The sequence below is a fragment of the Podarcis erhardii genome (genome assembly GCF_964252035.2).
Source record: "Podarcis erhardii genome assembly, chromosome: 16".
In the NCBI taxonomy this organism is placed as follows: Eukaryota; Metazoa; Chordata; class Lepidosauria; order Squamata; family Lacertidae; genus Podarcis; species Podarcis erhardii.
The window spans coordinates 17980036-17994050 of NC_138514.1; the positions used below are offsets into that span (position 1 = coordinate 17980036).

Here is a 14015-nt window from a genome sequence, read left to right on the forward strand (position 1 = left end):
AAAGAGTCCCCTGTCACTTCCTTCGAATGAAACTTGCACTTCAGAATGTGGAAAACTTGTGAAGCCTACTTCTGCATTTCAATTAGAGTATCTTAGAGAAAATTCAAAAGCTGCCTATAAAAAAAAAGAGTCTTGACTGCCAGGTTGCTACATAAGAACATGAACTGCTTGCTGCCTAAAGAGACCCCATTGCCATGAAGAAAATGTGCTTAGATGTTGATCTTTAATTAGGTCCACTGGGATGGGCAAACACACCCAAGTTCCTGTAACAAATCCTGGGACCCCAAGCTTTCATTTCGAAACTTCTGAGTCCTAGTGGTTTCATGGAAAGTTTGAAAATGTGGTAAAATAGCAATGCATGCAAGTAAAAAGGATCTCAAATTCAGCTCACCACAATTTCCAATAGTCATTAAAGGGATTACTCAAAGTATGCATTTATGAGGGTAACAACTTCTAGTCTATGGTACAGTCCTTGGTGCTGAACATGTCTACCTTCATCTACATTAGTGCTAGTGGTGGAAGCCACTTTCCCCTTTCCATTTTTTCCCATAGGAATCCCATATCAAGGTAATTCTAATGTTGATATATATACGGTAACAAGTGTGAATATACTGATCCCAATCCAGAAGCTGCTTTTCCCTGCATAACTAGGTTTGGATATGTGAGAATTTGAATAAGAGAGTCTCAAATTCTGGTTTGCATCTGTTATCAGAACCTCATCTCAATGAATTAACAATTTCAGGTTTTGCAGTGCTGTTTATTTTGATGTTTCCTCATTAAAATATTCTCCTCAGAAATCTCATTTTAGCACTTAATGCTTCATGCATTTCCAAACAGTTTCAAATGATTAGAAAACCCATAATCTTGTTTTGCTTTGCTGGAAGTATAATTTAATATAGATTGTAGCCTTTTGTATTAAATCTTGGTGTCTGATAGAAAGGCACTAAGGAGATGTGGCGTTGAAAGATTGCACAATTGCTTTATGTCAGACCAGTGAACTTGAAACAGGATCCAAATGTAACTAGGCAAATTCCAGCATGCTTTGTGTGTTAAATAGCTGCAGCTGCCATCCAATAACAGAACTCATAATCAGTTATACAACTAATATGATTATGATGATTAATCATTAATTGGCATTAGTGACCAGGAAACTGAGCGATAGATCAGGAAAGGTCCTGGTTTGAATTTAGTTTCTGCCATGAACTGATGTGATGGCCTTAGGGCAAGCCACTCTCTCTCAGCCTTGCTCCTCCCCATTTGTAACGTAGGGGATAATATTGATTAACTTTACTAAGTTGTTGTAAGGACTCTATTACTGCAATACGTTGTATGTGGGCTTGCCTTTAAAAACGGTCTGGAAACTACAGTAGGTCCAAAACAGGGCCACAAGATTAATAACTGGGGCTGGGTCTTTCAACCAAATTATGCAAGTGTCTTCTGTGCTGGCTCTCATTCTGGCACTTAGTTTTAAAACTCTAGTCTTAATCTTTCAAGTGCTTAACACACAGGTGAGGAAACTTTGACCCTCCAGGTGTTGTTGGACTACAACTCCCATCATCCCTGGCCATGGAACTTGTGGGAGTTGGAGTCAAGCAACATCAGGAGGGCTAATGGTTCCCTACCTCTGTCTTAATGGCTTGAGATCAGGTTACATAAAAAAAATACTCTCTTTCCTTTCTAACTGAACTTTAAGGTCCCATTTAGAGGACCTGCTCCTGGTGCCCCACCCAGGGAAATGAAGTGAATGTCTACTAGGGATAGTTTTTGGTAGTGGGATCTTAGCTTTGGAATAGCTGCTCCAAAGAGGCTTACCTAGTACCTTTCTATGTTTTTTCTAGTGCCAGCTTCTTATTTCTTAAAAATTAGAAAAATAAAATAAAATATTTGCAGTTGAACCACTGAAGGGCTCCACAAAGACTTTTAAGGTAAAAATGTTAGAGGCTGTGTCCAGCTCAACTGTTGATTTTTTCTGATAGTGGGTTTACAGCATCTAATTATGTCGACTTCCTGTTTCATGCTGGTTCCTTGGCGAATCATTCCGCAGAATCAATGCAATGCTAGCTGACTGGCTGCAGACTGGCATGATGGACATGTAATTTGATGGCTCTAAAATCTGTCTGGATGAGTCTCCTACTAAGCAAAAGACAGTGGGCACTTCATTTTGTATATCAGTTTGCCCTGCAGTTCTCTGGAAGGTGACTTATGCTTCTATCAGTGAGAGTGAAGTGGAATTTCAATCACTTCCTTTGTTGAAAGTTTACTTGAAAGTAGTTCCGTTGTATATCTATTTTTAAAAACTGATTACTCTGTGAAAGGCTCTGAAGCTGCACAAATCTTATAAATGTTGACATAGGATGTTTAAGCATGACTATTCAGCACTTCTTTGCAAGGGTCAGAGTAAAAACTAATAGCAGCAGGGCAGTTGTTGCTTATATGGAATATCGTCCTGTTACAGGGACTCGGTGCAATCATTCATCGGCCTCAGTGGGGTCTGACATGTTAGATCAGAGGTGGAAAACACATGGCCTACATGCAGCATTTGGGCTCTTTCGTGAGGCCAGAGATATTCTTTTAGTGCTTCCCCCCGCCCCAAAGCTCCATACATTTGTTTGAACATGAGCTTTAATGACTTTAGAGAGAACAAAATGGCAAAGACACAGTTGCAGCAGTGGCTCAGGATAACAAGAAAATAAGAAGCTCCAACTAATTGCTTTTCATTTACATTTTTGTAAGTTAGGTCTGTAACTTAACCCATCCCACTTAGGGTGGTATCCGAAGCACTGCCATGCCACCTCTTCCCCTCAAAGGAGAATAAAATGTATGAGCTTGTAACAAGAGGACGTGGTTGCTACAGAATGTTTGGCCTAAGCCCTTCAGGGCTTTATGGGTTAGTACAAGAATCTTAAAATGCTGTTTTTAATATTCGGTTGGGAGCTGCCCAGAGTGGCTGGGGAAACCCAGCCAGATGGGCGGGGGATAAATAATACATTATTATTATTATTATTATTATTATTATTATTATTATTATTATTAAATGTGCCCAGAGAAAAGAGAGTGAATAGAGACATCAGAGCAGTGTGCTTTGGTGGTGGTCCATTTCTTTGGGGAGATGGGTTGCTGCCTTCTGTACCAGAAGAAGCATGTGAAGTTTTTTCCAGAGCAGCCCCATATAGAGTGCATTTCCTGCACAACCCCCCATGTGCATGTGCATGCAGTCACTTTTGGCTCTGAGTTTTGATACTCATTTGCTCCTGTGTTAGAGTAGAATCAGTACAGTGATACTTTGGTTTTCGAACGTCTCCATTGACGAACATTTTGGTTTTCAAACGCCGTAAACCCAGAAGTAAATGCTTCAGTTTTCAAATACGCCTTGGAAGTCGAACATGCCATGCATCTTCCACTGAGTGCAAGATCCTGAGGCCTAGCTGTCAGCCATTGAGTTTTCGGTTTTCGAATGTTTCAGAACTCAAACGGTCTTCTGGAACGGATTACGTTCGAAAACCGAGGTATCACTGTACTCAGAAATTACTGCAACCTTCTAGTGCAAAAACAAGCAAACACAACACCCACTAAAGGTCTGGGGACTAAGGGCGTCTCTGAAGTGAAATACTAGCCTTGTTTTACAGAACAGCTGAAACTAAGCCTATTCTGTTTCTTGATGAGTGTGTGGCATTTGTTAGGGAAGTCTCCAGTGAACATTTGGGAGCAAAGCTCGCTGAATTGACTCTTGAAATGCTTCTTTGTCATGAGACCTAATATCCATATAATCTAATTTTTCTGCATAGACGAGTTTTCTTTCCAAAGGCAGACCTAAACCTTTGGACCATGTTTACTGTACCAGTCTGTCTTTAAGCTACTGATGCAGTGAGAGTAAGCACATGACATTGTGAGGAAACATCACATGTTAGCACTATTTACAGCACCCAGAGAAGTATAAGGGTGCTTTCTGAGAGTAACTGTTCTTACCTTGAGGTGCATGCTTCTCTTTATCCAAAGTTATAAATATGTAGCATTATTTGTGCATTGTGTTTTTTAAGTGCTTGAGAATGCAATATTTGGCTTCCATTTCTTCTCCCTGCAACTAAAGGTGTGTTTTTTGTTGTTGTTGTTAGATTCAGCCAGAAGTTGTTATGATGGGAAAAACACAGAGGTGGGAATTGGGAGGACTATGATAGTTAACTTGACTGATTCTGGACAACCAATCTGCAGTTCTGGACTCCTCATTTCTATACAGCTATGGCTACACTGCCTTGTCTTAGTATAATTATCAACCTCTTTGCTTTCATTGATTCTAGTAGGCCTGAGATGTGCACTTTGAGAGACTCCAAGCCTTCCTAGTAAGATGTAAAATATGTTATTGCCCTCTTTTGGGAAAAGTTGGTTTTAGCTGCCAGAAAAGGGGGAGGAGAGTCCAACCACCAACATTGAGAGTCCAACCAAACCAGCTCCCCCAGCCCCCCACCATCGCAGCCAGTCAGGCCTTCCCCATGAAGTTTTATAGCAGCCCTCTAGTTCCTCGTGCCTCACTTTGAGGGACCCATAATCTTTCTAGTAAGATGTAAAATACGTTTTCTTCCTCAGTTGGAACAAGTTGGTTTTAACTTGCAAACATCTTGTATCTTCCCTTCATCAACCTGTGAAGAAAGCTTCCCTGATACAGAACATCTGAGTTACTTAAGAAAAGCAATATGCTTGTTAAAAGTTAATATAGTAATAGAGCAGTTCTCTAATGAGAATATGTATCTTCTAAGGGAGAAACATTCTGATTTTTCCACCATCAGTTTTAATGTTAGACATTTTGAATAAACAGTGCTTGAAGAGAACAACTTGCTTGCACAAGGTGTCCCTAGGTACATTTTTAGTCTTCCTCACAAAATGTAAATAAGGAAGCAGGGTTGTTATTTTTATAGGGGATATTTGTATTTCCAGGAGTCTCGTGCCTTTAAATCTATTCATAAAATTAGGGTTGTAGAAAATTAGGCATTCCCAGTATTTCTTCTTACTAAGTGTGCATAGAGGAAATGGATGGTGTACTTCTTGTAACCTTTCTGCAGACTTGTCAATTGTAGGATCAATATGTCTCCAAACTGTTTTTCTGCTTAATTACATTACCATTCACATTTTTGGCTAGAATTTTCTAATTATAAGAAATTGTAAGTACATTATTTTAGGGCCAAGACTAGAACAGTAATTACATGCTTAATTCTAACGTTAGTTTGAAAATTGCTACGTGTAAAATGAGCTCCCTGCTGGAGCTTCTGCTAAATGTGCAAAGTGTATTAACTCTTCTCTGCATGCTTAAAGCAACACTGTAGGATTCTGACCATCATAAATCTAATTAATTATAGAAACCTGTATCAGGAAGTGATGCGTAGACAATAAAGAACCTTATTTTGGACTCTCTAATTATCTGTGTGGTATGTAGCTTATTTTTATATTGGAATTTATATACTTCCTGCTTAAAATAGCTATATGCCCAGAAGGGGTGGATTTTGTAGGTTGAATAAATTATGCAAATTATGCAAATTTTCACTTTTCATTTGCATACTTTTACTTCTGCCATAGAAATGAAGTATGATATGCAGGTCATTAAAGCACAAGTTACTGATCACAAGGGATGGATGAATCTGTCAGTTTTGGTTTCTCTCAGTTCCTCATTTTTCCAACCTTCAGTTTGCTCCATTTCCTCATCAATTTGCAAATTTTAAAAGTTGCACAAAATTCATATGTGCATATCTCCTAATATATGAATTTTTGGATACAGTTTTGCCAAGCATACACATTTCTGTTAGCATCTCCTCTGATGTAGTACAGTTTTTCCCATTGTATTCACTGATAGGGAATTAAATGCATTCTCATTGGCTGGAGAATTAAATCACAAAATTCTAAGAAGTGCAAATTTCGAAGAATCCTCTGTGTTTTTGTTTGGGAAGGGTGAATTGATGATACTATGTAGGTATGAAAATGAAAACGGAATCAAGTTTTCTCCCACCTCAAATGGTCACTGGGAGTTTCCCAGTACTCCTGTGCTTCTAAGCCTGTTCGTATCCTTCCCCCCAAAAATGAAACCCGAGATTCAAAGAATGCTGAATCCTGTTCCCAGTGCTAAATTCCACATTTACCCTCTGCTTGCTTTTACTGTAGTTGTTGGGTTGGTGCTTAATTTTGTTTAAGGTATCAAAAGTCAGTCTTGTGCTAATGGGTAGCAGCATAAGCCAGACTTTCTAGTGAATATGAATTATACTAGTTTTGTTGGTTTGCTCTTAGTTCTGAGAGTAAGATGAAATCATTCTAGGGACCCCAGTAGGGGTTTTGCCAAGTTCAGCAGGTACTGGTTGGGCATGTGGAATTGTCTGATTATCTTACTGATGCGAAGAAAGTCATAAGGGGTTAAAATGTGGTTTGCTGTCTTCTGCAAGACAAACGCTTACTGTGGAAGAATGCTTTTATCCAGCAAACAGGAAACAGGAAAGGAACAGCCTACTGCAGGTCAGAGGGGAGCAGGTTCAGAAAGCTGAACTGGGGGAAGTGGGGGCCCATTGAGAGGCTGCTGTGAAGGTTTCGGCAGGATTGGAAGTACTTGGTTGACCTGTTGACTTCCTGCAAGACATATGGAGCCAAAACAGTAATGAAGGGGGGAAGGAAGTAGTACAACCACAGCACAGGGGAGGGAGAGAGCCGAGGACAATATCCGTTCAGGGTCTTCAAAATTGGATCTTGCATGGCTTGTCTAATTTTTAAATCTGTTATCTGATTGAACTACTTTGACTACAAGAGGTTGTGGATGCTTATGTTTTGTGAAACTGGAGGCTGTAAAGCTGGAGTGGAAAGGTGATCCCATCTCCAGTTTCTTAAGTTCTGAGAAACTCACTTAATAGTAGGATTGAATTAAAAGGACTTGTCCCATCGCTAAGCAATTAATTTTTCAACAGCTATATCAGTGTTCAAAGTGATTGCCTGTTCAGGAAACATTGGTCTTGCTCTCAATTCTTTATTTGCTTTTAGCAAGGTTATCACTTAGCCAAATCTGATTGGCTGCATAGTGACATGACACGATCCCTGATTGGCTGGAGTTGCCCGTGTGACTGATCCCAGAAGAGGATGTAGTAAGAAGAAAATGGAGAATTGTTAAGCAGAAAGCAGATGGGAGAAATAATATTGGTGCACAGGTTTGTAAAAAGGGAAACTAACTTACAATTAACACTTCTTTCAGGAAGGACTTCTGTCCCCTGAAAGCACTGCTTTTAACCTGACAATGGAAATGAAACAGAAAAACATTTAACACAGCCCTGTGTTACAGTAGATTTAAATACAGAGGCTCTTGTTAAATGTTGGTAAACGACAATATATGCCAAAGAATGGCTGTTTCTGGGCTACAGCTGTGGCCACAACATCCAACACACCATTAATTCTAGACAAATGTTTCTTAGTAGAATATGCATAATGATGCCTGGCATGTGCTGAGCGCTTCTTCCATATGCTGTTGCATCTGATGCCTTTGCAAGCAGGATTTTCCTTAAAAACATCTTTACAAATTAAATTCTGCCACAAACTTGTTGCTGCTGCTGTCATTATGGTGGCTGATGCCAGATCAGTTGTTCTTTCTTTTCTTTTCCAGAAACTAAAGTAACAATTTTAAGTCAGACCCTCTGATTAATCAGGCCAAATTTGGTATTGTTTCAAAGTGAGGAAATTCCATTAGAGTGTTGTTGTTGTTGTTGTTGGTGGTGGTGGTGGTAGTAGTAGTAACAACTTTCAGGATAGAAATGTAGCATATGAACCTAAACAGTAAAATGCATTATTAAACATACAGTAAGAGCAAGTTTAGTAAATAATAACTCTTAACTAGTAAGCAGGCACATTTGTAAAGCTTCATTCATGGGATGGTGTCTAACTAAAGTGGCAGGTGTGAGTCACTTGGGAGAGCTGGGAACTTCTGCTTTCAGTGGTCTTCCACACATTGTGCCAGATCTACCCAAAATTGCAAGATAAGACTTGAGTAACCAGATGCTCCTAGTGTTTACTAGCAAGTCTGTGTTCCCACCACCATGCTACCATTTTGGATGACTGTTGCTTGATCTCTTCTAAGTGAAACAGAAGTGGTTTTAATGGTTGCTTTTCAGGAGCAGGTGCTGGTCTGAAGTTTCTGTGTCCTTCCTGTGTATCACCTGATGGCTTGAAGGAGAGCAAATGGTGTTTACCTTGTTAACCGACTTTCATGTGTAAAATTAAACGATGTGGGTTTTTGTTTTCTTTCAAGCGTGCTATATTCCCAGTTAAGCCACAGCTCTCGTTCATTGCCAGGTGGATTCTGGATCTCAAGCCCTGAATGGTTCCCTTTGCAAATGTGTTCATGCCCTGCCTGCCAACCACAGGCACATAAAATAGTCATTCAGGGTTTTAGCTTTCCCCTCAGGCTTGTGAACGTTGTAATTTTATGTCCTCATTTATACTTGCAAATAGTCTTTAAATTTATGCTGCTTAAGCACCTGAGCGCAGCTGTTAAAAAGTTAGCTTGGCTAATTGTGTTGCTCAGTTATAACTTCAGTTTCCTGGAAAAACATTTTCCATTGGCAAAGTCCAGTGAGGCAAGAGATCACGTTTTCCTATTCAGACTTTAAAGAAGCTGCCAGTGAGTTGGATATGTACAACTTTGCAAAGCTGTTGTGTTTGAGTATTTAAAATAAAGTTGTGGTGCCACAATAGTTGACTTGAGTGCACATTCTCACTTGAGCAAGATATGGAGGGGAGGAGGATCTGTCGTTTTCCCTTTAATGACTCAAATGAGTGCCATTCTAAAGGAAGCTAAAAAGAATAAAATAGGAGGGTGGCTCTCCCATTCACTCCAGTATTGTATTCTCGGCCCAAGAAATGGATGGGCAGACATAGTGCACACAGCTGCCGTGTTAGAGCAGATTTTGATGTGGTGAGGGTTAGTGCATTGATCCAGTCAAGATGTGCACAAATAAGGCTGGTGAAGAGAGGCCTGGGTTCCAGTGGTTCATGAGCCCTTAGAAAAGGTTTCCTCCTCACTTAATTCCACGCTTCAACCATGGGTCTTGACTCTCTTGTCACAAGCTTCAGTTCATCTGGAAAATCTGCCAGTGTACCTGTCTCAAGAATTCCAGTACAGCCCAGTCTTAAAAATCTGGATTTGACTAGTTTTTGTAAGGAAAGAAATCAGTGGGGAGCTGCCTGATGCTGCAAATGGTTGGCTTTTGTACTATTTTTAAGTGATTGCTCTTGTCTCCTTGTTTTGTTAGCCACCTGGGTGTCTATTTAAGGTGTAATGCCAACATAAAAATGTTTAGGGCAGCATAAATTAAAGGTGAATAGTTGAGAATGAAGTACTCGTTTGTACTTTTGTTAAGAAATTGGGCTTGGCCTCGTTAACTTCTTCTAGCATGCTCAATAGATTATCTGAACACTGCTAACATAATCAACGCATACTACCAGGATCTGCCAAGATGAACAAGTTTGGAATAGGCAGACCTCAGGCTGGGCTTAGCTGGTGCTACACTGGTGTAACTCCCTCAACCTGGCGCCGCAGTGCATATTCCAGCAAAATTCCCTCAGCCTGACTGAGACAGGGCTATGCTGGCTCAGCCAGTGGAACTTAAGTTAGCAGAGTTTACACTGGTGTAAGTCCCTCAAAAGGGGCTTTCCTGCGGTGTGGCAGGGATGGAGCAAGGAGAGACTTGCACCTATTCCAAACTTTTTTCAGCTCAGTTACGTAATGTGGCAACCTGGCAGAACCTATGCGGGCAAAAAGAGTGTTGTAAGTGAAACTTTATTTTAAGGGCCTGTTTCCTCTTTTCTTGGTTTGGGCCATCTCAGCCGGCAGCCAGGAGCCTCCTGAACAGAATTTGGAATAGGCTTAATTTATGCCAGCTTCCTATATTTAGGATTGCTTTGTAAGGTCGCTTATGGTTGCTCTTGTTTTGTAACATTCACAAACACCTTCTTGTTTGGAGGAAGTGAGTAGTGATCGGCATTTTTAAAAATTCTAGATTTAGAGAGTGGGAACTCTCTCTTGCAAAGCTGCACATCTGGAAAATAGTCGTAAACAGCATCAGTTTTTGTGTGTGTAATCCTTGAAAGAACGTAGTAGATGTTTTAAAAACAACCACCACCAAAAAAGTATTAGGTGAATAATGACAACGGGTGCAAATTTAGGAGTTACACAGTACAAGTTTGAGCCCTGCCCCCCCCCCTTATAAAAGTAGAATATACATTCCTAGCAGCCCATGTAGCACTAATCGGTTAAAAACACAGTGCAACTTAGTTGACCTTGTCTCACTTTTTGATACAGAAAAAGATAACGAAAGAGTTAACGGCTTTAAGAAAAAAACTGTCTCATATGATTCGAAGTGAGCTGAAGTCTGGTGTAACAGATTAGGCATGTTGGGGAGGGAAAGACCCCTTCTGCTGCACTGAAGATCAGTGATAGACACGGGGCAGCGGCAATGTCCCTTCAGCTGCTGCTGACTCCAGTTGTCTTCCTATCGTTGTTCCATTTTAAAAAGTGGGAACTCTCCTTAAATTTGCAAGAACCAGTCTTTGCATATTGCAGTTTTCTGTGTGTTTTAAACATTGCAAAGGGAAGCAAGCCTCATGTTTCTCTGGGGCATTTTAGTTTTATTTTTCTTTAGAAAAACTGCCTGGTGTAAAAAAAATAAAAACCTTGGCCATGAACCAAGACTTCCCTCTTTGAGCCCTTAATTTTATTGTAAAGATTTATTTTATATATGCAGTTTCAAACTATGAAAGCCATTTTTAAAAGTGTATATGCAGAAGGGAACAGTTGCATTGTGCTCTTTGAGGGACAGATTTTTGTGTTCAGGTATCAAGGCAGGAATTTAGAACTTGGTGAGAATTTACTTGTAAAGGAGTCAGCTGGCAAAATTCTGGTCCTGGCTGCAACATGAAGGGAATACATTGTGGACCCTACGTGCCAATCCATTCATTCCCCTTGCTTCTGATTCTGCCAGCCTCTTTCTCTCACCTCAGATGCCCTTGTTTTTCCCCCCTTTCCCCACCTTCAGATTTGGGGATCACAAGGTGCTTTCTCTATAAAAACTTCCTCTTGTGAAATCTTGAACTGATCCAGGTTAACAGAAAATGGAACAGAAAGGTAACCAAAAAAACAACGAAACATTGAGCAAGGGCTTGTGAATTCTAGCTTGGTAATAAACCTCCTGTGTAGCTTAAATCGTTCTCACCTTTCCATTGCATATCTAAAAGTAGATAACATACTTTTCTGCAAGGGACTTGAGAGGTAAATCTAAGCTTCACAACTGCTGTGCAGTATACTGCAACAAATGTATCATTCTTGGAAGAAGCATTCCAAAATGTGACTCAAAAATCCGGCTTTCTGCTCCTTTTTCTATCCCCCATCTGGCTGTTTGTTTCACGTTTCAAGACAGATCTGTGTTTGTGATCCTGCAGGCGCAACCTTACAAAACTGTCCCTGATCTTCAGCCATATGCTAGCAGAACTGAAAGGCATTTTCCCAAGTGGACTCTTCCAGGGAGACACATTCCGGATCACAAAGGCAGATGCAGCAGAGTTCTGGAGAAAAGCTTTTGGGGAAAAGTAAGTACTCTTTCCAGTATAAGTTTCTGCTTTGGCTCCAGCAAATCTGTTGGCGATGGGGGCGTGTAAACGTGGAGCAGCTGCAAAAAACACCTTTCTGCTGGTGTTGGCATCTGTAAACGGCATAGGATGGAACTGCGAGGGGGAGCCCACACAGGAGGTTCCATGGGAGTGGCTATCAATCCTCGCCTTCAGGGATCTTTCTGCCAGAAACAGATGGAACGACCTGAACTTCTCCTAGCTCCCACTGTGGCCACTATCCACTCACAGGGTCACTACCCGAGAGTTTGTTTCAGCCTTACTGTGTCATTGGCATGTTGGTCCTGGCTCTTATGCAGTGTTGCATTGATGTAAGGGTGACACTTAACGGAACAGAAGACAATGATGAATAGTTGCAAAATAGGCCCATCACTCAAATGAACCAGGCATTGCATGACTTCTTACTAGTTCTGTAAGACACAGTACCACTGAATTAGTCTTTTCGTATCTGCTTTAGGCAGAATGGGAATTAACATGTCCCTTGGATGCAGGGATGAAGACTGTCATAACTCTAGATGGTTGTCTGCAGAGATTAATTTAAGTGTCGTTGGACGGGGGGTGGGGGAGGCGGGGGAGGCAGGGCCATACATTCATTTCTAATAGAGTGTCTGTTTATGAAATATGCATTGCCAGTCTCCTGAAAGGTACTTGGAAAGTGCTGGTTAGCAAGATGCTTGCTCATAGATTGGCTTCCCTCCTTCCTCCCTGCAGTTAACTTGCCACTAGCTTAACATCAGAAAGCCGCTAATTAAACTGGTTTACATGAGAGACCTTGTTTAGACAGAGATTGTGTTGCATCTTTTTCTCTTGCAACTACACAAATATAAGTGCTTCAGACGCCACTTCCATCAGTTAACTGAACAGCTTCAAAATTAGAAATGATGCTGTCCATTTGTCCTTTAGCGTGAATCATTTCTCTTACGCAAAATGTCTTGTTCTTGGCATCCTGTTGTGTGCGTTTTACATTCCTCCCTTCCGTTGTGGCTGTGAATCTATATGCATATGGAGTTAGGGAGTTTCTGAGGTCTTCCTTTTCTCCCACTTCCAGGACCATTGTTCCATGGAAGACCTTCCGTCAGGCCTTACATGAAGTGCATCCTATAAGTTCAGGGCTAGAGGCAATGGCACTGAAATCTACTATTGATTTGACATGCAATGATTACATTTCAGTGTTTGAATTTGATATCTTTACCCGCCTCTTTCAGGTAAGTAAAACAAAAGGGAATGGCTTTCTTAAACCCAGGTGAAGCTTCACAATTGACAAGCTTCCCTTAGTCTATAGTACGCTTATGGTGTTGTTATCTCTTGTGTTAGTAGTGAGCTAGATCTGTTGACCTGCCATCGCCATTTCTGACTTCTGGAAATAGGAGGATCATTTTTGGCACAAGGGGACTGTTCATTGCAGCAACTTTGACAGGAAAGCTCCCTTGCATCAGCCGACTTTGTTCTGTGTCAGTACAGAAGGTTGGGATTCATTGAGAATTCAAATCACAGTTTAATCACACACTTCATATTAAGCTTCATTAGCTTCCAGCCTCTGTTCTCTGATTGGAATATTAAGCAGCCCATTCTACAGGATGGTTGATCAGATAACTGAGAGCAGGATTGTAACATTCATCTTGCAGAATCCTACAAGATTGTGTGCCACAGTTTTAAATCCACTGGATGCTTACTTGGGAGTAAGTCCCATTGAACATAAGTTATACCCAGCCAGATGAGTGGTTAACAATAACAATTATAGTTATTATTTAATAAACCTGGGTAATCTGGCTGCCTGAGAAATAGCAGAAGAGGCCTAGTCTGATTAAGCAAAGTGTTTACGTTTATCTTGGGTTGGAAGTGGGAGAGGGGGGTGGAATTGGACGGCCGATTTTCCTATTGAAATGGCAAAGCTATTTTGTTGGCATTCTTCTCCTTCAGCCATGGTCATCTTTGCTCAGGAACTGGAATAGCCTTGCAGTGACTCACCCTGGTTACATGGCATTCCTGACGTATGATGAGGTCAAAGCACGGCTTCAGAAGTTCATCCACAAACCTGGCAGGTGAGTTCTTGAAGGCAGCATCCCATTCTGAAGCCTCTTGTTATCCTACTGTCTACTGCACACTGCACTCTTGTCAAAGGAAGGTTGACATGACTCAGGGCCGCTGGAAGGCACTGTGGCATTGCTGCCAGAGATCTAAGCTTAAGGCAAGACATAAAGGGTTTTAGCATTAACCCATTGGTCTCCCTAAACTTCAGCAGTAAAAATAATAGGGCTGCAGAGCAGGTTGTTTTAAGAGGTGTGGGGAAAGCTCTTCATTTTTGAGAAATAAGGACAGGGTTTAAGGTCTGTCACTGATGGTGTGGGTAGTTTTACAAATAACAGGTTGTGTGTGCATGT

General features: G+C 40.9%; 1 protein-coding gene across 1 annotated transcript in view; it reads left to right on the top strand.

Annotated features, from left to right (window-relative positions):
• Nucleotides 1-14015, top strand: part of CBL (Cbl proto-oncogene) — a 48173-nt gene that overhangs the window by 16308 nt on the left and 17850 nt on the right. The window contains exons 3-5 of the mRNA XM_081843091.1: nt 11449-11595; nt 12683-12839; nt 13555-13676. Of these exons, the coding sequence (XP_081699217.1) occupies nt 11449-11595; nt 12683-12839; nt 13555-13676 (426 nt within the window). The remainder of the gene's footprint in view (nt 1-11448; nt 11596-12682; nt 12840-13554; nt 13677-14015) is intronic.